Here is a 24,000-nt window from a genome sequence, read left to right on the forward strand (position 1 = left end):
GGAAGGGCGGTCTCTCACTGGGGGAAGAGGCACGCGTCCGGCCGGAAACTCAACCCGTGCAGCGGCAGCGTTCCGGCTGAGGCTCGGCGGAAGAGTGGAGGGCAGTGGTTGCTGTGGCGATGGGGGCGGTGGACGTAGGGTTGGTGGACTGTCACTGCCACCTCTCGGCCCCGGACTTTGACAGCGTATGTATGGGCGAGGCCCGGCCCGTGGGAGCGGGGAGGCCCCCCCGTCCTTTCCCTTCAGGTTATTTTTGCTCTCCTCCCTTAGGACCAAGCCTCAAATCCTCCCAGGCTCCTGTTTGTGGCCCTGAGTGACTTGCCCCTGGCTCTATTTAACTTCAGTCGTTCTGATTTTTCTTTCTGACCCTGAATAGCGTTAAGCTCTTTATCTACGTGGCTTTTATTTGTCCTTCCCGTTTACGAAAGGGCTTCCCCCTTACTTTCCCTTGGCCCGGCTGTTTACCCCACCGGCCTCGGCCTCGCGGCTCCTGGCCTGGCCGAGCATCCACTTTGCTCAGGAAAAGTGTGCTTTCGGCACTTTCCGGCGCGCGGTGTGCCCCTGTTCTATTGGGGGAGAGAAGCAAACAGAAAACAGAACACACACAAAATCCGAGTTACAAAGTGTTTTACCCGCTACATTGGAAACCAGAGGCTGATAAATGAGAAGGAAGAACAGAGTCTCTTAAGGGGGAAAACCTCTCAAGAGGTGACACTTCAGTTGGAACTGGAAGGCAAAGAGCCAGCCAAGCAAGGAGGTGGGTGTACGGTGGTGTAGAAAGCAAGTAGGTCGCAGGCTCCAGACTGGATAGAATTTGACGCGTTCAAGCTACAAAAAGGCTAGGCGGAGGGTGATGAGCTAGAGAGAGCCATTGGAATAAGACTAGAGGGTTGCAGGGGCTAGGTGAGGTAGGTCAGTAAGGACAATGTGGATCCAGTAAAGGTGTTTGGTTTTTTTGGTTTTTTATGGGAGAGTGACAAGATCTGATTTCCATTTTTAAAAACCGTTTTGCTGATGGAAAGCAAGTGTGGAAGTTAGAAAACCAGTTTGAAGGCTTTTGCTGTATGTAGACAGCAGATAATGATGGTTGCAAGGGAGTTTGAGAAAAGCAGGTGGATTCAGTGTGTGTTTTAGAGCCAGAATCCATGGTATATGCTGAGGAACTGGATGTGGAGAGGGAGAGAAGGAGAGGACATGAGGATGCTGTAGGGAGGATGGTGGTGCTGTTTACTGAGAGGAGGGAAGACTGAGGTTGGGGAGGGCAGATAGAAGGAATCAGTTTGTAGAGGAGAGCTATGTTTGGCACATGTTGAAGCCTAATATCCATCCAAGTGGAAATGTCATATAGTCAATTTTAAATATCAGTCTTGGGCTCAGGAGAGAATTCTAGGCTGGAGCTCAAAACTGGGGACTTGTTAGCATAATGATGATATCAAAACCTATGGATGCCATCACCTGGGGTGTGGCAGAGAGAGGAGCATAGGGTCCTGAAATCCAACAGAGGAGAGAGCCAGCTAAGGAGACTGAAAGTAGCAGCTAGCGGAGGGTGGTGTTTGCAGGAGAGCGGTATTGCAGAAGCCAAGAGTGGGAAATATTTCAGGAAGGAAGAAATGGACAAGTGAGGAGTTCTTAATGCAGCTGAGGGGTAGAATAAGAGGAGGACAGAGAAGTGTCCTTTATATTTGACAATAACAGTTTCTGTTTTAGTGGAGTAGGAACAGAAGCCAGATTTTACTGAGAGAAAGGAAGAGTAAACAGAAGGTGGGGGAGTGTAGCTCTTCACATTCTATCACACTGTTCCTTGCCATTGTTGTCTCAACTACACTGATATACACAGCCAAAGAGCAGTTAGTTTATTCATCTAAAATAATTGTGATGACTTATGCTTATTTTAGGATCTGGATGATGTGTTGGAGAAAGCCAAGAAAGTAAGTCAATATCTATAATTGCCCTTTGTTTTCCTATTAATTTCAATCTAGAACAGCTTGAAATTTAGATTTACTATGCCTATGTTGCTTTGTTAATAAATAGCATTAATTAACTGTTTACTATATGCCAGGCACTGAGTTTAGCCCTTTCTGTACATTATCTCATTTAGTGTTTCACAACATCCTTATGAAGAAGCTACTATTTTAGAGCCAAACATTACCCATTTGATAGAGGAGGAAACTCAGAGATTAATTTATCCAAAGATACACTGCTAGTAAAGTGATACAGACAAGATAGTCTGAATCCAAAACATGTTCCCACTGCTACCGTGCTTACCAGTTATATGGAACAGATTGGTCCGTCTCTCAGTTCTAAAATTAACATTATTCCAGAGATCTTGAAGAAATTATAAAAGTTTTCTGAGACGTTTTGATTTATTTCAGGAAAAAATTACTAATTCTTGGAAGTTTTTATGAAATTCATTGTAACTACCTCTTTGTAGCTTTCCCTTAAAGTGATAGAAACGGTTGCCAATACATTTTTATGTACACAGCCATCATTCAATATGGCAGGTTAATTAGGAGCATGGGCTCTGGAGTTACACAGGCATAATGATCTTGAGCAAGTTATTTGACTCCACCCAGAACTCCTTATCAGTATGATGGATTACAGCAATGCCTACCTCATAGGGCTGTGTCGATTAAATGAGGTAATATTTATATTCACTGAACATAGTGCCTAAAACATAGTAAGTACTCAGTGATTGCCATCATGATTATATTGATGGAGTATGAGTGAGCAAGAATAACTGAAAGTACAGAAGATTATAAATTTCTCTTCAGTTATGTTAGATGTGTATTGTTTGAGATTCTAACTGTTCTATTCATTTTTGTTTCAGGCCAATGTTATGGCTCTTGTGGTGGTTGCTGAACATTCAGGAGAATTTGAAAAGATTATGCAGCTTTCAGAAAGGTGCTACTTTTCATTAAGAATTTAAAGAGTTGCTGGGGCACTTGGGTGGCTCAGTGGGTTGAGCGTCTGCCTTCAGCTCAGGTCCTGATTTCAGGGTCCTGGGATCGAGCCCTGTGTTAGGCTCCCTGCTAGATGGAGAGTCTACTTCTCCCTCTCCCTCTGCCCCTCCCCCCTGCTTGTGCTCTCTCCCTCAAACAGATAAATACAATCTTAAAAAAAGTAAGAATTTAAAGAGTTGCTAATAAGGTTGCCGTTATGATGTCATATTTGTACTATCAAAGGTCATCCAATTTTAAAGAGAATGAGAAGAAGAAAATCCATCAACATAGCTCTAAAAAATTCTTTCATACTTGTTCTTTAGCGTAACATTGTCTACTAGTTTAATATTCCTGCTTTCTTAACTTGTTCTACATTTTTAGGTATAAGGGGTTTGTCCTGCCATGCTTGGGTGTTCACCCTATTCAAGGAGTTTCACCAGGAGATCAAAGAAGTGTCACATTAAAGGTAAAAGTCATATAAAACAAGAACCATAAAAAATACCTTTGATTCAGTAATGCTCCTCTTTCTGATTTATATTCTAAGGCAATAATCCAGAAGAAGGAAATGCTACCTTTCACAAAGGTGTTTGTTGCAGCATTATTTGTAGTAGAGAAAAGAAACAGAAACAACCTAGAGGCTCAGAAATCAAGGAAAAATTAACTTGTAGAGTGTTAAATATATGTATGTATGTATGGAATGCGTACATGGAAGATGAGAACGATAAGGTTTATTTTATGTAGCAATGAGGAAAATGTTTACAAGATAATATAGGTATAAAAGCAGGATGCCAAATGGTTTATTCCCTAGTTGTGACATTCATGTAAAAATATATCCTATAAGGAAAAGACTAGAGGGAAAAACACAGAAATGACATTAGCTGTGATGATCGGGTAGTCTTCACATTTTTTTACCATGTTGTCATATTGTTTGGCCAAAAAGTGATAAAATATCCAGAAAAAGAAAGATACAAATTCATAGATATAGTAGCGTGAGGGAACACAGTATCATCTTGAACGTTAAACTGTCTCTAATGGAATGCTCTTGACCTATGAAACTGTACTGCTTTTATACCAACCGGCTCTAAAACAAATCCTACCCACAAGATCTCATTGACTGACAATAGCCAATATGTCTCATATTTCAAACTCATCTCCTGACTCGGCATCAGGGAGATCCAGTTTCTTAAGTGCTTTATTACATAAATGTGAGTGATAGCACCCCCCATTTTGAAGAAGTGAAGACTTTTTGTTACCTATAAATAAATTAAGATAAGGTCTCTCATTTTTTATAGTAATGAATCTGTATTCCTACATTAGGAAGCCCCAGATAGCTCTATTTATTTTGAAACAAAATTGTTTTTAATTCACTTCAGGTAAAAATAAATACTTGTCCTGTAGTTCTCCTGAGTTGTTCTCCTGGGATGATAAAATTAGTTAAATTGCCAGAGAGATACAGTTCCCAAAATATTGGGGATCATAGCAGGATAGCATTTCTTTCATTTATATAGAGATTTATATGACTAGGCATTCGTTTAGTTAGTCAGTCAGCAAGTGTTTACTGAGCACCTACTGCATTCCAAGCACTGCTGTAAGCACTGTAGAGTGAAATCCCTCTCATGGAAGCTAGATTCTAGTCAGGGGCAGACAGACAATCAACAATTAGATACATGGACAGGAAAACTGTAGGTAGCACTCAGTGCTTTAAGACAATCAAACAAGATTATGTGATAGGGATTGTGGATGCTGGTTTTTGGATTGTAGTCAAGGAAGGCCTCTCTGAGGTGGTGATATGAGAACTGCAACCTGAATGCTGCCAAAGAGTTGGCCCTGCAGCGAGAGGGCTCAGAGTGGTGTAGGCAAACGAAACAACCCAGCATGAAGGTCCTAAGGTAGGAATGAGCTTGATGTGGTCAAGAAACAGAAAGAGAGCTGCTGTGGCCGAGGGAGGGGGAAGTAACGGTGGCAGGGTCAGAGGGACTGGGCAGGGGGCACCGCGTCCGGGGCCTTGCTGGAGTTCAGTTGGCATCGGTGGGGGGTTCGAAGTGAGGAGGGACGAGTGGGATTTATGTTTTGAAGAGATCCCCTTGGGTGCTCGCTTCGGCAGCACATACACTGAAGAGATCCCCTTGGGTATGGTGTGAAGAACAAATTTTGAAGAGTGCAAAAAAAGGAAGACAGGAAGAGGGAGAAGACCATCGCAGTAGTCCCTGGGAGAGAGGATGGCAGACTGGACCAGCGTGCCAGCAGCAGAGGCGAGAGGGAAGTGGCTGGATATGACATATTTCGGCATAAATGTAGAACTGATAGAACTGTTTAACTTATAAAACTAATGAGAATAGCAACATTAGATAGGTAATTCCAGATTCTCAAAGCAGATATGAACTCATAAAATCTCAGGATAGCCCTCTGGAAAACACCAGAGATAAGCAGTTATTCCTCTTTTATTCTTAGTGGGCTTGTAGTCTGTACCCTAGTTTAGTTTTCTCATAACGATTAGATTATAAACCCCTAATATAAGCCCCTGATACTTAGTATGTACTAAGTGTTTAGTAAATTCACTTGCTTCATAAAATTAAAGTCCCTGGGGCACCTCGGCGGCTCAGTCAGTTGAACATTGGGACTCTTGATTTCGCTTCAGGTTGCGATCCCAGGATCATGACATCAAACCCCACGTTGGGCTCCACCCTGGGTGTGGAGCCTGCTTGGGATTCTGTCTCTCCCTTTGCCCTTCCTCACTCTCTCTAATAAAATAAATAAAATTAAAATTGCCTAGCTCACACAAATCTTTCAGCATATTCCTGAACTTAATCATTCAATAAATATTACTACCAGGCAGGGCTTGGGACCCAGAGATATTTCAGGGAACCACAATTCACTGTGTGTGGTCTACTGCCCCCTGCAGGCAGGGCATGTGCTCTGCAGTTGGCTCCCCTCCGTGCTTGGCCTGCTTCACACATTTGTGTTACACACCTGACCCTGTTTTCAAGATTGTGAAGACTAAACATTTTGTTTAATAAAAAAACTATTGTAATTATTTAAAATCATTCAGAATCAATCTGCTTTCCTTCCCTTTTGCCCTCTGTCCCCCTTTCTCCTCCTTCTTTCTTTCCTCTCTTTTGTCTTTCAGCAGCATAATGGTCACAGCACAGGCTTTGAAGTCACAGAGACCTGGCCTACTGGCTTCTTTGATCTGTGGCACTTCACTTTGCTAAGTCTTAATTTCCTCATTTGTAAACTGTGAATAATTATACAATGGTAGTAGTCCCGGTCATAGGTGTAGAGGTATAGGATCTTTAAAAACCCCATAATAGAACCATTGGCTATTAAAGAACTTGAGACGTCATTCAAGAAGTGGGAATAGAAATGAAGTCAGAAATAGACCTATGAATGTCTTTATAAAACTGTTTACATCTACTGAAATAAAACGATAGGGACCACACACATGAATATACACATATAAAATTAGTAATATGAATTATATTAATTTCTACTTACTCTCCTTGACTTGCCAGAAACTTCCAGGTTATTTCATGAGAAGTTGAAACAGTCTCATTGTAAATTTGTTTTGCTTTTTTCACAGATAATAGATATTCCAAGAAGCACATTTTTCCCTCTATCTGGTCTTCATCCAAATGTACACTTCCTTTCTAAGACTTTCCAAGTGTCAGCCATTTCCTAGGTAATCTCTACCTTCTCCAGCCCCTCTGAACTTCAGAGACAGAGCAGTTTGGATGTTTGATATGGAAAAGGCTTTGGCTGACAATGTTTAACCTCAACTATTGTCAGACACCATCTCTGATCTGTAATGTTTTATACTCTTAGCTCCTCACAACACTGTTAATTCCTCTTTATCGAGTCTACTAGAATGTATTTCTAAGGCCATGATCTACTCTGCCCCTCATGTTATCTGTCTCCAGAGGCATAATTGTAAAATCTCCTCCTGCTCCTCTACCATCGGTTCCACCTCTCTTTTCGTAATTCTCCTTTGTTCTAATTATCCTCAGTAGAAGTTCTTTGCAATTTACATATCCTGAGGCTAAAGCCCTCAAAGTAGTTTAAAAGATATCTAGGAGCAAATTTTCCATATATATGTCTTTCCCTTGTCTTACAAGGGAACCCTCACAGAGTAAATTCTCTTTAAATGAAAATAGTAATACCATGGAGACTAACAGTACTTAATTACTTCAATAATTGACAAACAAGCATATGTGTGATAATTAGTGTTTATGCTGTTGAACCTTTAGGACAAAAATAGGCTAAGCAGGATTATAAAGACAAAAGAAATCAGTGAAAACAGTGCAGAGGATGTATGGGATTGTTGCTATTAAAAAACTCAAAAACCATTAACATCCTAAGAGGAGGACATAGCACAGTGCACTCCCCAAAAACTCAATTACAAAGGTGACTGCCAAAGATGGCTCTTGATCAGCTATTCCAGGAGGAAATCCAAATCAGTCCTAAATGTCAGGAAATTCCTCCTAAATATTAGGAAGTGTTTAAGTGAGACTGTTCATTGAAAGTCATGTTCTTGTAACCTGACTGGGTGTGGGATGTTTCTACTCAAATTTCCAAATAGTAGTACTCACCATTATAGAAGGATGACTGTCACTACTTCTTCACCTGGTTAAAGGTATTGAATGTATGTAAAGGACCCAGTATAGTATAGTGCCTGGTATATAAAAGATGTTTTCTAAAGTATCAGTTCCCTCACACTTCTATTTAAACAAATTTACCTTTTTTTTTTCTCCTAGGATTTGGATGTAGCTTTGCCCATTATGGAGAATTATAAAGATCAGTTGTTGGCAGTTGGAGAGGTAACACCAAATAGCTGATCAAATGACTGCTAATCCAGACTTTCATATGATATATGAATATAATCTTTAGTTCACTATTGGTGATTATAACTGAGTTAGATAATTATATTCATTTCATTTAGCTGGATAATAATTTGTCAGTACTTCCTCAATAAGCAAAAGAGCCTAAGGTAAGACAGTAGAAAGCCCCACTATAGACTTATGTTAATGAAAGAAAACTACTTTATTAGCATTACAAAAAAAAGAACTTTGTTCTTTTTTTTCCTTTTCTTAAATAGGGTCATCATCTCTATAGTTAGTTAACACAGTATATACAAACATACTTTAAATAGACTAGAGTTTGTTGGGGTGCCTGGCTGGCTTAGTTGGTGGAGCATGTGACTCTTGATCTCAGGGTCATGAGTTCCAGCCCCACATTGGACGTAGAACTTACTTAATAAATAAATAAAATATTTTTTTTTAAAATTTAAAAATAGGCTAGAGTTTGTAATTAAAGAACATTTTTTATTAAATAATTTATAAAGTTGTGAAGCATTTTTATCACTTGGTAATAAACTCCACTTCTAATCAAAGATAAAAGATAAGAGTAACACTGGGCGCCTGGGTGGCTCAGATGGTTAAGCATCTGCCTTCGGCTCAGGTCATGATCCCAGAGTCCTGGGATCGAGTCCCGCATCAGGCTCCCTGCTCCTTGGGAGCCTACTTCTCCCTCTGCTTCTCTCTCTCTCTCTCTCTCTCTCTCCCTCCCCCTCTGTCTCTCATGAATAAATAAATAAAATCTTAAAAAAAAAAAGATAAGAGTAACACTTAAATTTAGAATATAGACTTTAGCAATGTATGCCAAAAGAGTATCAAGGGAAACAGTCATTTATAATCTTCACTGTCCAATGTAGTAACCACATACAGCACTTGAAATGTGACTGGTCCAAATTGAGGTATGCTATAAATATAAAACACACAGGATTTCAAAGTCTTAGTACCCAAAAAAAAGAATGTAAAATAATGCAATGATTTTTTATATTGATTTTGTATTGAAATAATAATATTACTATATAATAATAATGATGTTTTGGACATATGGATTAAATAAAGTATATCATTAAAATTAATTTCACCTGATTCTTGTTAGTGTTTTTGTTTTTTTAAAGATTTTATTTATGTATTTATTTGACAGAGAGAGACACAGCGAGAGAGGGAACACAAGCAGGGGGAGTGAGGGAGGGAGAAGCAGGTCTCCCTGGGATCATGACCATAGCAGAAGGCAGATGCTTAACAACTGAGCCACCCAGGCGCCCCTCTTGTTAGTGCCTTTAATGTGGCTACTAGAAAATGTAAAGTTATATATGTGGCTTGCATGTATGGCTCCCATCATATTTCTCTTGGACAGCACTGCTCCACAGTATGTCTTTTGAATTCATTAAATGGTAAACATAGAAGTCTGGTTTATCTTTCTATTACAGGTGGGACTAGATTTCTCCCCCAGATTTGCTGGCACTGATGAGCAGAAGGAAGAGCAACGACAAGTCCTGATCCGACAGGTCCAGTTAGCCAAAAGATTAAATTTGCCTTTGTAGGTTAATTAATCATCTTTCTATATTAATAGCTATAGAGAAAATTAAATAATGATTCTCCTGAGGTAGAGCTCTGTATTTCTTTTTCTCTGAATTACTTAAATAGAACAAAAATAATACTTTCAGATTAAGGACCTAAAAGGAATTTTTTGTTGTTAAACAGAAATGTTCACTCACGCTCTGCTGGAAGACCCACCATCAGCCTCTTGAATGAGCAAGGTATTTAGGTTCCTGAGAGAAGTGTGCCTAATATTTACGTTGGACAGTTCTAGTCCACATTCTCATAGAATAAGCCGTGTTTTAATTTGATTTCTTAAAGGGAAGGGAATGGGGCAAGAGTGGAGGTGGAAATGAACTAAGGTGATTTTGCAAGTCAGCCTACTTTCAAGAGTGATTATGACATTTAGAAAGCCAGCACAGAGCAAATGCAAAATTGGATCAAGTAATTTATATTCCTTAATTTAAAAATTAACAGCTCTAATTTTTTAATCAGCTTAAGTAGCTGATTAATGAGAGAGGAAAAAACAAAGCAAAGACGGGTTACTGTCGTGCATGTTTTCTGGCTGCTGCCTCAGAAAATGGTATTATACAGGTCATGGCCATCATACCTGAAATGCACCGTCATCTTCACCAGTTACTCCTAAAGTAAAAATATATCTTATAGCATTACTTTTCAGACTTTTTAAAGTACCATCCACAGTAAGAAATACACTTGAGTACTTTTTTTGGTACTAAGATTTTATTTTGAGACTCAGTATATACATATACAGAAAACTGGCCAGAGTTTAAGGAGCAGTACATCTATATGTATGTGCAGATAGGCATATACAAATATGTACATATACATATATGCGTCACACATATACACATAAGCATATGCTGGTCAGTCGAGACCCACTAAACTGATTCCATAATTCATTTATGATTGTAACCCACTAATGATCATGTCTACTGTTTGAAAAAAACAGTATCAAATAGTAAAGTAAGTGTAATTGCCTGCAACTAGAAAGCATTGTATTTCTCAGTGATGAGAATCACTGGAATTACTCACACTGAGCCTGATTTTTATGCAGGCTGAGCAGCCATCATTTAAGAACTTGAAGTGATTTGGTGAAGCCAGTCCTAAGTATTGAGACTGAGTCATTGAGTTCCCTGTTTCTTCTTTCACTAGCATTCTTGTTAAGGATAATTTCACTGCTTAAAAATCTAGTAGGAATAGTAATTTGACAGTTTACAAACTTTCAAAAAGTTTGTATGGTATAAGTTTGATGGTATAAGAAGTTTAAATATTTATTTAAAAATTTATACTTTTTTTAATGTAGGCTCCACACCCTGTGTGGAGCCCAACGTGGGGCTTGAACTCACAACCCTGAGATCAAGACCTGAGCTGAAATCAAGAGCTGGATGCTAACTGACTGAGCCACCCGGGGGCCCTTAAAAATTGTATTTTGATTTTATTCTGAAGATTAAGAATGTCCTCTTTTTTATTTTTCTTTTTGAACACTGTACATTTACCCTTTAGAAATCATATAGGGGCACCTGGTTGGAAGAGCATGCAACTCTTTTTTTTTTTTTTTTTTAATTTATTTATTAGAGAGAGAATGAGAGACAGAGCATGAGAGGGAAGAGGGTCAGAGGGAGAAGCAGACTCCCTGCTGAGCAGGGAGCCCGATGTGGGACTCGATCCCGGGACTCCAGGATCATGACCTGAGCCGAAGGCAGTCGCTTAACCAACTGAGCCACCCAGGCGCCCCAGAGCATGCAACTCTTGATCTCAGGTTTTGAGTTCGAGCTCCATATGGGGTGTAGAGATTACTTAAATAAATAAAACTTAAGAAAAAAAAGAGAAGTCATAGAACCTCATCTTTATATTATAGTGACCAAAGTTTACTTAAAATATATAATCTGTGTTGCCCACTTTGATTAGTCGGAAAACTTCTTGTTAAGGAAATGAAAGGAAACTCTAAATTATCTTTAATCTTTAACAGGTGCTGACAAAGTGCTCCTGCATGCATTTGATGGTCGGCCATCTGTAGCGATGGAAGGAGTAAGAGCTGGGTACTTCTTCTCAATTCCTCCTTCTATCATAAGAAGTGGACAGGTAAGTTCCTTAACTAAGCCTCATTTTATGCTTTGTAAAATACCCTTTAAATCATGAGCTTTTATTACACACTTGTAATACTATTCTAGCTACATTACAAAAAGTAATTGTCAATCCCTACCTCACGTGTATATGAAAAGTACCTCAAAAATGAATCAAAGAGCTAAACCCAAGAGCTAAAATTTATAAAACTATCAGAAGAAAACAAATCAAAATCTTTGTAACTTTGGAATAAGCAGTGGTTTCTTACATATGACACCAAAAGCACAAGCAACCAAAGAAAAAAATAGATAAATTAGACATCATCAAAATTTAAAACTTCCACAATGAAACAGTTTTTGCACTTTTATGCTTCAAAAGACATATTGATAAAGTGAAAAGATAACCCACAGAAGGAGGAAAGGTGTTTGCAAACTATATCTGGTAAGGGTCTAGTATTCAGAGTACATAAAACACCATTACAACTCACCAACTAGAAAGACAAATAATCTGGGGCGCCTGGGTGGCTCAGTCAGTTAAGTGTCCAACTCTTGGTTTGAGCTCAGGTTGTGATCTCTGGGTTGTGGGATTGAGCCCTGCATCAGGCTCCACACTTGGCGGGGAGTCTGCTTGAGATTCCTTCCCTCCTCCTTCCTCTGCTCCTCCCCGCTCACACTCGCTTTCTCTCTCTCTCTCTTGCTTTCAAATAAATAAATCTTAAAAAAAAGACATGTTGGATTTTGTCATGTTTTTTTCTTTTAAAGAAACTGTTTATTTCTATCAACCTTATTTCCATTTTCTGTTTGTCAAATGTTTGTTCTGCCTCTATTGGGATGATCATACTGGTCTTCTTTTCTTGGCCTGTAAATTGTATTGATTGATTTTCTGTTGTTGAACCAACCTTGTATTCCTTGGATAAATTCTACTTGGTCATGAGCCAGGCATACCTCAGTGATGTTGCAGGTTCGGTTCCAGACTGCTGCAATAAAACAAATATCACAGTAAAGCAAGTCAAGTGAATTTTTTGGTTTCCCAGTGCATATAAAAGTTATGTGTACACTATACTGTAGTCTATTAAGTGTGCAATAGCACTGTGTCCAAAAAAACAATGTACATACCTTAATTTAAAAGTATTTTATTGTGGGGCAGCCGGGTGGCTCAGTCAGTTAAGTGTCCAGCTCTTGGTTTTAACTCAGGTCATGGTCTTGCAGTCATGGGATCCAGCCCTGTGTCCAGCTCCTCGTTCAGTGCAGAGTCTGCTTCAGATTCTACCGCTCTACCCCTCCCAGCTGGTGTGCGCTTGCTCTCTCTCAAATAAATAAGTAAAATTTTAAAAATAAAAGTGTTTTATTGTTAAAAAATGCTAACCATCATCTGAGCTTTCAGGGGGTCGTAATCTCCTTGCTGGTGGAGGGTCTTGTCTCAATGTCGGTGGCTCCTGACTGATCAGGGTGATGGTTGCTAAAGGTTGGAGTGGCTGTGGCAATTTCTTAAAATAAGACAACAGTGAAGTTTGCTGCATCCATTGACTCTTCCCTTCAAGAATGATTTTTCTGTAGCACATGATGCTATTTGATAGCGTTTTGCCCACAGAACTTCTTTCAAAATTGGAGTCAATCCTCTTAAACCCTACCACTGCTTTATCAACTAAATATATGTAATATTCTAAATCTTTTATTGTTATTTCAACAATCTTCACAGCATCTTCACCAGGAGTAGGTTCCATCCCAAGAAACTACTTTCTCTGCTCACCCATAAGAAACAACTCCTCATTCATTCAAGTTTTATCGTGAAATTGCAACAATTCATTCACATCTTCATGCTCCACTTCTGATTCCAGTTCTCTTACTATTTCTATCACATCTGTAGTTACTTTCTCCACTGAAGTCTTGAACCCCTCAAAGTCATTTATGAGGGTTGGAATCAATTTCTTCCAAACTTCTGTTAATGTTGATATTTGGACCTCTTACTATGACTTACAAATGTTTTTAATGACATGTAGAATGGTGAATCCTTCCCAGAAGGTTTTCAGTGTACTTTGCCCAGATCCATCCGAGGAATCACTATGTGATACTAACTATAACCTCATGAAATGTATTTCTTAAATAGTAACACTTGAAAGTCAGAGTTATTACTTGGTCCACAGCCTGCAGAATGGATGTTGTGTTAGCAGGCATGAAAACATTACTCTCCTTGTACATCTCCAGCAGAGCCCTTGGGTGCCCAGGTGCATTGTCAATGAGCAGTAATATTTTGGAAGGAATCTTTTTTGTCTCAACAGTGGACTTAATTTTTATTAAATCATGTTGTAAGCAGATGTGCCTGCATCCAAGCTTTGTTGTTCCATTTATAAAGCACAAGCAGAATAAATTTAGCACTATTTCTAAGGGCCCTAGGATTTTTGGAATGGTAAGTAAACATTGACTTCAACTTAAAGTCAACCAACTGCATTAGTACCTAATGAGAGTTAGCCTGTCCTTTGAAGTTTTGAAGGCAGGCATAGACTTTTTCTCTCTAACTACGAAAGTCCTAGGTGGCATCTTCTTCCAGTATAAGGCTGTTCTGTCTACATTGAAAATCTGTCCTTTAGCATGGCCACCTTCATGAATTCTCTTAGCTAGATTTCTGGGTAACTCACAGCTTCAACATCAGCACTTGCTGCTTTACCTTGCACTTTGATGTTATGGAGACAGCTTCTTTCTGTAAACCTCATGAACCAACCTCTGCTAGCATCAAGCTCTTCAGCTTCCTCACCTCTCTCAGCCTGCATAGAATTGAAGGGCCTTGCTCTGAATGGGGCTTCGGCTTAAGGGAAGGTTGTGGCTGGTTTGATCTTCTATCCAGACCACTCAGTCTTCCCCGTATCAGTAATAAGGCCGTTTTGCTTTATCATTTGTGTGTTCCCTGGAGCAGCACTTTTAATTTCCCCCAAGAACTTCTTTGCATTCACAACTCAGTGAACTGGCCCAATAGGTCTCACTTTCAGCCTATCTTGGCTTTTCTCACCAGGCTTAATCATTTCTGGCTTTTGATTTAAAATGAGAAATGTGTGACTCTTCCTTTCCCTTGAACACTTAGAGGCCAGTGTAATGTTATTAGTTGGCCTAATTTCAGTATTGTGTGTCTCAGGAAATAGGCCTAAGGAGAGGGAGACAAGGGAATGGCTGGTAGGTGGAACAGTCAGAACACATGCAACTTTTATCAATTAAACCTACCATCTTGTATGGGTGCGGATCGTGGTGCCCCAGAACAATTACAATAGCAACATCAAAGAGCACTGACCACAGATCAGCATAACAAATATAATAACAATGAAAACGTTTGAAATATTGCAAGAATTACCAAAATATGAATGACATGAAATGAGACATGAGAAAATGCTTTTGGAAAAAATGGCAGCTAAAAACTTGCAGGGTTGCCACAAACTTTCAGTTTGTAAAAAAACAAACAAAAAAAACACCTCACTATCTGTGAAACACAATAAAACAAGGTGGGCCTGCATATTATCCTTTTTATAGTTTCATTTTATAGTTTAAGGTAGAACTTTAGATTATTCATTTGAAATCTTTCTTATTTTCTCGTGTAAACCTTTACTGCGATAGTTTCATTAGCACTACCTGGATCTTACAGTTGCAATGCACAGATTTTGATAGATGCTGTATTTTCACTTTCAGTTTGGAATATTTTGTAGTTTACCTTGTGACCTCCTCTTTGACCATATCGATTATTTCAAAGTGTGTCGCTCAATTTCCAAATACTTAGGAAAATTTGTGGATATCTGCTTGTGTCTATAAATATGGATCTACCTCATCTTTAAAGTGATTGTATAATACTTCACAATTTGGATGTACCATAATTTATTTAATCTTTACCTTAAGTAAAGATTAGGTCATTTCTAGTTTTTCACTGTTAATAAGCAGTGCTTCAGTATTCAGCCATAAAAAAGAATGAAAACTTGCCATTTCAACAAAATGGATGGACCAAGAGGGTATTACGCTAAGTGAAATAAATCAGACAGAAAAAGACAAATACCATATGATTTTACTTTTATGTGGAATCTAAAAAACAAAACAAATGAACAAAGAAAACCAAACAGACTCATAAGAACAAACTGGTGGTTGCCAGAAGGGAAGGGGGTAGGGAAATGGGCAAAATAAGTGAAGGGGGTTAAGAGGTACAAACTTTCAGTTACAAAATAAGTTATGGTGTTGAAAAGTACAGCATAGGGAATATAGTCAATAGTATTGTGATAATCTTGTATGGTGACAGATGGTAACTACATTTATTGTGGTGAGCATTTAGTAATAGTTGAAAGTTTTAATAATTACTTGAATATGAAAGCATGACTTTTAGGTTCCTGCAAAGTAGGATGCATTGGTATATGGGTTTAATGCTCCGTTTTTTTTTTTTTTATCTTTATGTCTCATGTTTTAAATTGACTAGCTTTCTCTTTTCTCTAAGAAGCAGAAACTTGTGAAACAGTTGCCTTTAACTTCAATTTGCTTAGAAACAGATTCACCTGCACTAGGACCAGAAAAACAGGTGATTATCTAATTCCTACATTATTTAGATTGTCTTTCTTTTGAGCTATTTTCACCTTAGCTGTGTTTCTCATTATAGTGTAAATACAATGGAATCCTTTTTTTTTTTTAAGATTTTATTTATTTGAAAGAGAGAGAGTGAATGAGAGGGAGAGAAAATCCCACACTGAGCAGACTCCACACTGAACACAGCCCGACACAGGGCTTGATCCCACGACTAAACCACAAGATCATTACCTAAGCCGAACCAAGAGTCAGATGCTTAAGTGACTGAGCCACCCAGGTGCCCCCATTGGAATCCTATTTTAATGCTTGGTTGAGAGGTTTTATTAATTTTATAGCTCTTGTGCTCCAGCGAATATTACTGGATATTGGCCAGGTCTTAATTTACATAATAATGAGAGCCAGACCAGTAGAGTAAAAAACCTCAGTGTCCGAGTCAGAAAGACCTAGATTCAAATCCTATCTCTGCTACCCACTAGTTGTGTGACTTTGGGAAAGTTATTTAATCTCTTTGAATCTGTTTCTTCAGGGCGCCTGGGTGGCTCAGTTGGTTAAGCGTCTGCCTTCGGCTCAGGTCGTGATCCCAGAGTACCCGGGATCGATACCCGCATCGGGCTCCCTGCTCAAGGTGGAGGGGCAGCCTGCTTCCCCTGTCTCCCTGTCCCTCTGCTCCTCCCCCTGCTCGTGCTCTCTTTCTTGCTCACTCTCCCTCTCATATAAATAAATAAAATCTTTAAAAAAACACACAAAAAAAACCTGTTTCCTCATTTACAAAATGACAATAATAACATTAAAATATTACAGTGTGGATTAAATGAAATAATGTATATGAAAAGTATAGCAGTGTCTGGTATATAGTAGATGCTCAAGAAATGTTTTTTTTTCTTTTAATTGGCATGTTATAATGAGGCTCTGTTTCTTTCAGTACAAATATTGATATAGTCATGGATTTACTGATGTGATCTTTCTCTACATTTTGTTATTATAGGTCACAAAGAATCATACTTTAAATATTGCTACCTTTTAAAATTATAACTGAAAGGAAGCCAGAGTATCTACTCTTTTTGCCTTAGTCCGTATTATATTCGCCTACCAGTGCGTAGCTAACTTGTGCCCTTGACCACCCATCAGATCTGTGTCTCCATGCCTGCCAGGTTCAGAAGACTGGCATTCCAGATTCAGAGGTTTGGGAGTTGTGATGTGATTTTTAATAAACTATGATTGTTTATGATTGCAATTTGAATATTGCTAATTAATGTCCAAATAGATACATATTTTTATAAGTCAGCTCTTAAAAGAATATAGAAGACAGAAAAATCACAACTCCAGTTATTTTTTTTGTTTGGGTATAGGACAAAATGGTACGGAATTGGTTTCCTGGTTAGTGTAAACTAGAAGGAAAAGGACCTAGCATTTTTTTCCCTAAACAGGAATGAATTTCATTTTTTTTTAAATTTATTTAGAGAGAGAGCGCAAGCTGGGGGAGGGGCAGAAAGAGAGGGAGAAGCAGACTCGCTACTGAGCAGGGGACCCGATGCAGGACTCGATCCCAGGGCTCCAGGATCATGACCTGAACCGAAGGCAGACACTTAACCGACTGAGCCACCCAGGTGCCCCAACAGGAATGAATTTCAAATGCTATTCTAACTCAGTTTATATTTACATCTAGTTGATTTGACAAGAATTCTGAGTTTCTGGCATGGGGCCTTGCACATAACAGGTACTCAGAAGTATTTATTGAACCAATGAATTTCGTAGCTTGAATATGCTTTTTGTTAAGTAAAATGTGTTTGTTTAGAAAATTAGGAAACACAAAATCATAAACAAGAAAATAGAACCATCTACCCCTGAGAGGTTACCACGAGAGTACAGTGGCTAAGAGCATAAACTGATGCCAGATTGCTCAGGCTCAAACCTCAGCCAGCCTATATACTAGCTGTATAGGATTCCTTCTTATCTGTGAAAACAGTACACTAGGGGCACCTGGGTGGCTCAGTCGTTAAGCATCTGCCTTCAGCTCAGGTCATGATCCTGGGGTCCTGGGATCAAGTCCCGCATCGGGCTCCCTGCTTGGCGGGAAGCCTGCTTCTCCCTCTCCCATTCCTCCTGCTTGTGTTCCCTCTCTCTCTATGTCTGTCTCTGTCAAATAAATAAATAAAATCTTTAAAAAAATAAAACAAAACAAAAAAAAAAAACAGTACACAAATAAAACTGATAACGATAGTACCTATCTCACAGAGTTACTTTGAGGAATAAGTGAGAAATTCCATGAAAAACTGACAACAGGGAGCCTGGGTGGCTCAGTTGGTTAAGCAACTGCTTTCGGCCCAGGTCATGATCCTGGAGTCCCGGGATCGAGTCCCACATCAGGCTCCCTGCTCGGCGGGGAGTCTGCTTCTCCCTCTGACCCTCTTCCCTCTCGTGCTCTCTATCTCTCATTCTCTCTCTCTCAAATAAATAAATAAAATCTTTAAAAAAAAAAAACTGACAACAAAACCTAGCCAACAATAAGCACTAAATAAATGTAAGTTTTTATGTCCTTCCGGCCTTTTTAATATCCATATATGTACATACATATTTTTCATAAAAATAGGATTCGCTTGAACCCATTTCATGACTTGCTTTTATGTGGTAAATATCTATATATGTCAATAAATATACTTTTCCTCAGCATGTTTAATAACTGCATAATATTCCAGTGTGTGAACAGACCATAATATATGTAACTTGATATTGTCATTTATGTTGTTTCCAACAGAGTATCATAAACAATATAATGAATATCCTTGAACAAAAATCTTGGTGCACATTCTTCATTGTTTTTTTAGGCTAATTATCAAGGTCATTTTTTTTTTGACTTTAACAGTTCTCTTATTCCTCTGAACATTATCATCCTGAGTAGGAAAAAATAATAATAATAAAATTCACAAAATCTAAATACTACTGATTATAGATACACCACTGTTTTGTAACCATTAAAAAAGAAAAAAACAGGTGCCTGGGTGGCTCAGTTGGTTAAGCGACTGCCTTCGGCTCAGGTCATCATCCTTGGAGTCCGAGAATCGAGTCCCGCATCGGGCTCCCTGCTCAGCAGGGAGTCTGCTTCTCCCTCTGACCCTCCCCTCTCTCATGCTCTTTCTATCTCATTCTCCCTCTCAAACAAATAAAATCTTTAAAAGAAAAACAACACTGCCAGTTGTGCTGTGACATGCCGTTGAATGTAAGTAAAACATCTATCCATTTCAGAGATGTTAAATAGGAGGAAATGTGTCTTAGAATCAGTGAAATAGCAGTGTATAATCTATTTAGTCTTCCAGACACACAGTAGCAATTCTTGAATCCAACTGTAATATAACCTGTGAGGTGAAGAGGCCAAGCTGCAGAGCAGTGACCTTTACAAGCACTCACTTACGCAACAAACCAAGCACAGTTAATCCATCAGGTCAGGCAGGTCACCAAGTGTTCAACACCGACTTACAGTCAACGTTGTACAGGCCAACCTTGTGGCTGTAGCTCTTAAGCTTAAGTTCAGGGCCTTCTCCCCAGCCTTGCCACCTTGCCTCCCCTAACCTGCCCATTAAAAAAAAAAAAAAATTGGTTTTTACCAACTCACTTTGTTCTGTTTTATCTATGGTCTCCAAGATTGCTTCCCTTGAGTGTCATATCTGATTCACTTTCTGCTTTGTTCTGTTTCAGGTACGAAATGAACCCCAAAACATTTCCATTTCAGCAGAATATATTGCCCAGGTGAAGGGGATCTCAGTAGAAGAAGTTATAGAAGTGACAACACAGAATGCATTGAGACTGTTTCCCAAGCTTTGGCATCTGCTCCAGAAGTAGCTTCAAAACCAGATGCCACAGGGGACAGCATTTGAGAGAAAGAAATGTTCTGAGTAGGAGTCTGAACTGAAGTTCGAGGCCATTATATAAGGATTTGGAAGATTATGATTTTAGAGAAATAGTTCTCCTAAAACCAGGCTTGGGTCCTGAAACCCTGGATTCTGATTCTACCTTGTGCTTCTTTATAATTAATGGAGTCCTAGCAGGAGATTGAGAAACACCACTGCCTCTTACCTTACACCATTAAGTGGAACCCACCATATGACCTGAAACCATTTCTTCTGGCAAGGGAGGCTTCCCCAGGTAAGACAGGAGCACTACTGGGGCAGCTAACGGTTGATCCTCCACCACTACAGGATTTATCTAGTGGAAGATCATCTTGTTTCTTACACTGTCAGTGCTCTCTTTTCTGGGTTTGTAAAATTGAATTGTTAGTACTTTGAATTACTTCTTTTTAAGAGAAAAATGTATAGGTTTTCATATTGATCAATATAGATCAATATAAAATAGATTTTGACTTATGAGGCCAGTGATTTGTGCAATCACCATTAAGTGCCAAGCCCCAAAGTTTAGGTAATAAACTGAGTTTAAGTTCCAGTCTGAATATTGTCACATGTTTAAAATGTACATAGCTTTATTAAAATGTATCTGACTATTTTTGCATACGGTGATATTTTATATTTTTAAGTTTTGAAAATCTTGGCTGCAAAGAGTTCTGTGGATGGATGATGGGTACACTAGCACAATAATATGAATGTATGTAATGCCACTAACCTACACACCTAGTCGTCATTAAAGTGGTATGTTATGTATATTTTACCCCAATTTTTAAAAATCTTATATGTAGTTTACTAAGCGTTGTGACCCATACCAAAGCCTGTGTATTTAATTTTACTAAATTATACAAGCAGCAAATACTGGGAAAAGTACCTATCATAGAAAAAAATTAACTTCCTAAAAAGCTAAGTGATTTTACATAATCTTTAGTATTTTGAAATTAATTTATTTATTGAGGAATCAAAACTAGTTCTAGGGCAGACTGTCCAAACCAAACTAGATTAGCTAAGAAACAGAAGAAGGTACTTCGTGAGGCACTTGACCACCCATCAGCATCATGAGAGATGACATTCCTACATGTAGTGGGAGATTCTATTAAAATCAGACTTCTGGCTCTCTTTCAACTCTGTATTTCTTCTGCCTGTTTCCTACCCTTTCTGCCCACACTCCCTTTGTCAGACTCTCACCTTTAAATCCTTTAAGACCCAACTTAAATGACTTCCCCTGGCCTCATCACCCCAGCCAGGTACAATCCCTGCCCTCTAAATTGTGTAGCCGCTTTCTTCATTTCCTCATCAATTTATTCGTTTCATTTATCACACAAACAGTTATGGAGCCCCTCCAATAGGTTTCCCACTAATCTAGGTCCATAGGCTACAGAGAGGAATAAGACATGGTCCTTGCCTTCAGTTCAAAATGTAATAAAGTGGACAAATAATTTCAAAGCACTGTGAGAAGTACTATAATAAAGGAGGAATGAGGTTCTACAAAACCAGTCAGATGACATTTAACACATTCCTTTTTACTAGGGTTACCTTGTATATGTTTTTGCCTTTAGAAATTACAAACCATTTGAGAACAAACCAGTTTTATTTTCTTTTTGCATTTTCTCTGTGGTCTGAAACAAGGTTTGCAATATCATATGCTCTTACATATCTTTTAAAATAAGCGAATGGAGGTAGTAAGTCCAACTGACTGCAGCTGACAAGTTAGATATGTTCTCTTTCAGGCTGCTCTTTGAAATGGAGATTTAATACTCTGTACCTTTTAACTGGTTGGGCTTTTGTTTTGTTTTGTTTTGTTTTGTTTTGTGGTGCATATTTTTCATGTCCAGCCTATGAATGTATTAAATGCTATTCAAAGATTTCCTAATGTTAAACATTCTGAAAAATAGGAATAAATTCTCATGGTCCAGAAAAGCAAATCTGTAATGTTCTGTAGGAATACCCTCCACCAAGTGAAAGGCTAGAAGGGCTTTTCTTCCCCCTCTCCTCTGCCAGCATATGGTGACCTTCTTTTACTAAAAGGAAACATTTCTTATTCCAGCGTTTATCTTTTTTTATTCTGGTAAGAATCAGATGAATATGTATCATTCTTTAAATTAAAAAAGAAAAATTAGTATCAACCCTGTCCTTTAATTATTATGCAACCAAGGGTTCATTTGATCACCTTGCTGCTGCTTTTGTATCTCCTGCCCACTACTTTTCTTTATAATCCTCCACCATCCTCTTGCTGTTGCATGTTTCCTTCCCCTCTCCCAGATCCTTCTTCTAAGCTGAACATAAAGAAGAGTCTTGTTTTTGCATGCTTGAGCTACACTCATACTTCAGAGTTTAATTTTTTTATTTGCCCTTTCTTGCCCCTTTCATGCTTTTGATTGAATACTTCACAGTAACATATTTGAATTGACATTTCATTTACAGGATCTGGGTAACTTACAAAGGGTTTCCAGAAACTGTTCTGTGATTTTTAGAGTTTAGCTTTTCAATCATGAGCAAATCTCACTGTCCTTTTTATTTTTATTTTTTTCACGGCCCTTTTAAAACTATGACAGAGGGGCACCTGGGTGGCTCAGTCGTTAAGCATCTGCCTTTGGCTCGGGTCATGATCCCAGGGTCCTGGGATCGAGCCCCACATCGGGCTCCCTGCTCGGCGGGGAGCCTGCTCCTCCCTCTCCCACTCCCCCTGCTTGTGTTCCCTCTCTTGCTGTATCTCTCAGTCAAATAAATAAATAAAATCTTTATAAATAAATAAATAAAACTATGACAGAGTCTGTGCTAATAATTACAAAGTCAGTCAAAAAGATAGTGTGGAAAGAAATTAGATAATTCAGGGATTATCAGTGTTACAAGCTTAAACATGAGGCTTCAAGCAAAAACATCCTAGTACGCCCTCCTCACCCTCCTTATTTTTGGCTAATTCCAAAGCAAGCACATCTCTAAAAAAAGATGACTTCTTTGGTGAACATCTCTGTAATTCGTTAACAACCTGAGTATTATTTATACCTTGCATGTTAAAACTGGTGCAAATAACATTTCCCAAGTTAATAGTTTAATATAAGAAATATAGAGAACCATACATAGCATATAAAAGCAGAAAGTATTAAAAATCTAATGTCCTCTGTACAGGACCTTTCTGTGGATTGCTTCTGAAGCCCAAGTAAATAAATTGTGTAAATGCTCACAGTTTATGTGTGATACGTTTAGAATTATAATCCCCTGACTTCCATTTCAGCACTTTTTTCTAAATATCCCAATCTTTGCATTAGTTTAACATCCTTCAAAAGCCATCCTTCGTGTATTTCAAATCAAGAACTCTGAATTTAAGTAGATAGGCAGTAACTAAAGGAAGCAGTAGGAGAGAGAAGGGGTCTTGAGATTCATATGGATCGACATCTATCTTTTTTTTTTTTTTTTGGCCATGACACATGTGAATTGCTTTCTTTAGTGAATCTCTCACCTTGTAGAAGTTAAAAATGCCAGGTAGTCACTTTCCAGCCTTCTTTGCAACAAGGCACTGATACCATGACCCACCCTTGAGTTTGAATTATTTGAGGGATTTGAAGAGGCCAGGACTGATCGACTCCATTCTGGTGAGGTGGGCAGTGTAGCAGTGAATTTAGAGTCCAGCTTGGCAAGGTTGGCAGTGTTCACTTCAGGGTCTGTGCCCAGTGGCTGTGGCAGTGGTCTTTATGCTTCTAGTTCAGTGGCATGAATTTGGTTTTTCAGCCCTCCTGGAGATTTTATCCAATATCCTTCAGTAAGTTCATTTCCTTAAATTAGCTAGATTTCTTTTCTGTTGTTTATATCTTTAAGAATCCTGACTGGTGAGAAGATCGATACCCTAAAGTAGTTGTCACCAAGAAACCGTTGGGGAAATGAAGGAAAGAAGGAAGGGAGAGAAGGAACGATGGGATTCCTTATAGAGCCTGGACAGCGTTCCAGGCAGCACGTGTCCACTTACTGTTCAGGGAGAAGGCACTGGCAGTCCATGGCAGATGGTGATTTGTCTTGTGAAAGCATTTCAAAAAGACATTCTTAGAGCAAGAAGGATACATGTTGATTTGGGGATAACGCAAAGGCTACACTGCATTGAACATTTTCATTCTTTTTCTCCACTTTTCCTGTATTTGTAGAATCTCTTAGCTTACGAGGC

General features: G+C 38.8%; 1 protein-coding gene across 4 annotated transcripts; it reads left to right on the top strand.

Annotated features, from left to right (window-relative positions):
- Nucleotides 1–65: 65 nt before the first annotated feature.
- On the top strand, nt 66–22,358 carry TATDN3 (TatD DNase domain containing 3). 4 transcript variants are annotated; one of them, XM_027613016.2, is made up of 10 exons: nt 66–185; nt 1,896–1,928; nt 2,828–2,901; nt 3,321–3,405; nt 7,691–7,753; nt 9,214–9,323; nt 9,488–9,543; nt 11,313–11,425; nt 15,866–15,946; nt 19,645–22,355. In XM_027613016.2, the coding sequence occupies exons 1-10, from the start codon at nt 120–122 to the stop codon at nt 19,786–19,788; spliced, it is 825 nt and encodes a 274-aa protein (XP_027468817.1). In that variant the 5' UTR covers nt 66–119; the 3' UTR covers nt 19,789–22,355. The 4 variants fall into 4 exon arrangements, with proteins under 4 accessions (XP_027468817.1, XP_027468818.1, XP_027468819.1 ...); XM_027613017.2 differs by having other exon boundaries at nt 15,869–15,946; XM_027613018.2 differs by lacking the exon at nt 7,691–7,753 and having other exon boundaries at nt 19,645–22,358.
- Nucleotides 22,359–24,000: the final 1,642 nt, after the last annotated feature.

The sequence above is a fragment of the Zalophus californianus genome, chromosome 10 (genome assembly GCF_009762305.2).
Source record: "Zalophus californianus isolate mZalCal1 chromosome 10, mZalCal1.pri.v2, whole genome shotgun sequence".
Taxonomy (NCBI): Eukaryota; Metazoa; Chordata; class Mammalia; order Carnivora; family Otariidae; genus Zalophus; species Zalophus californianus.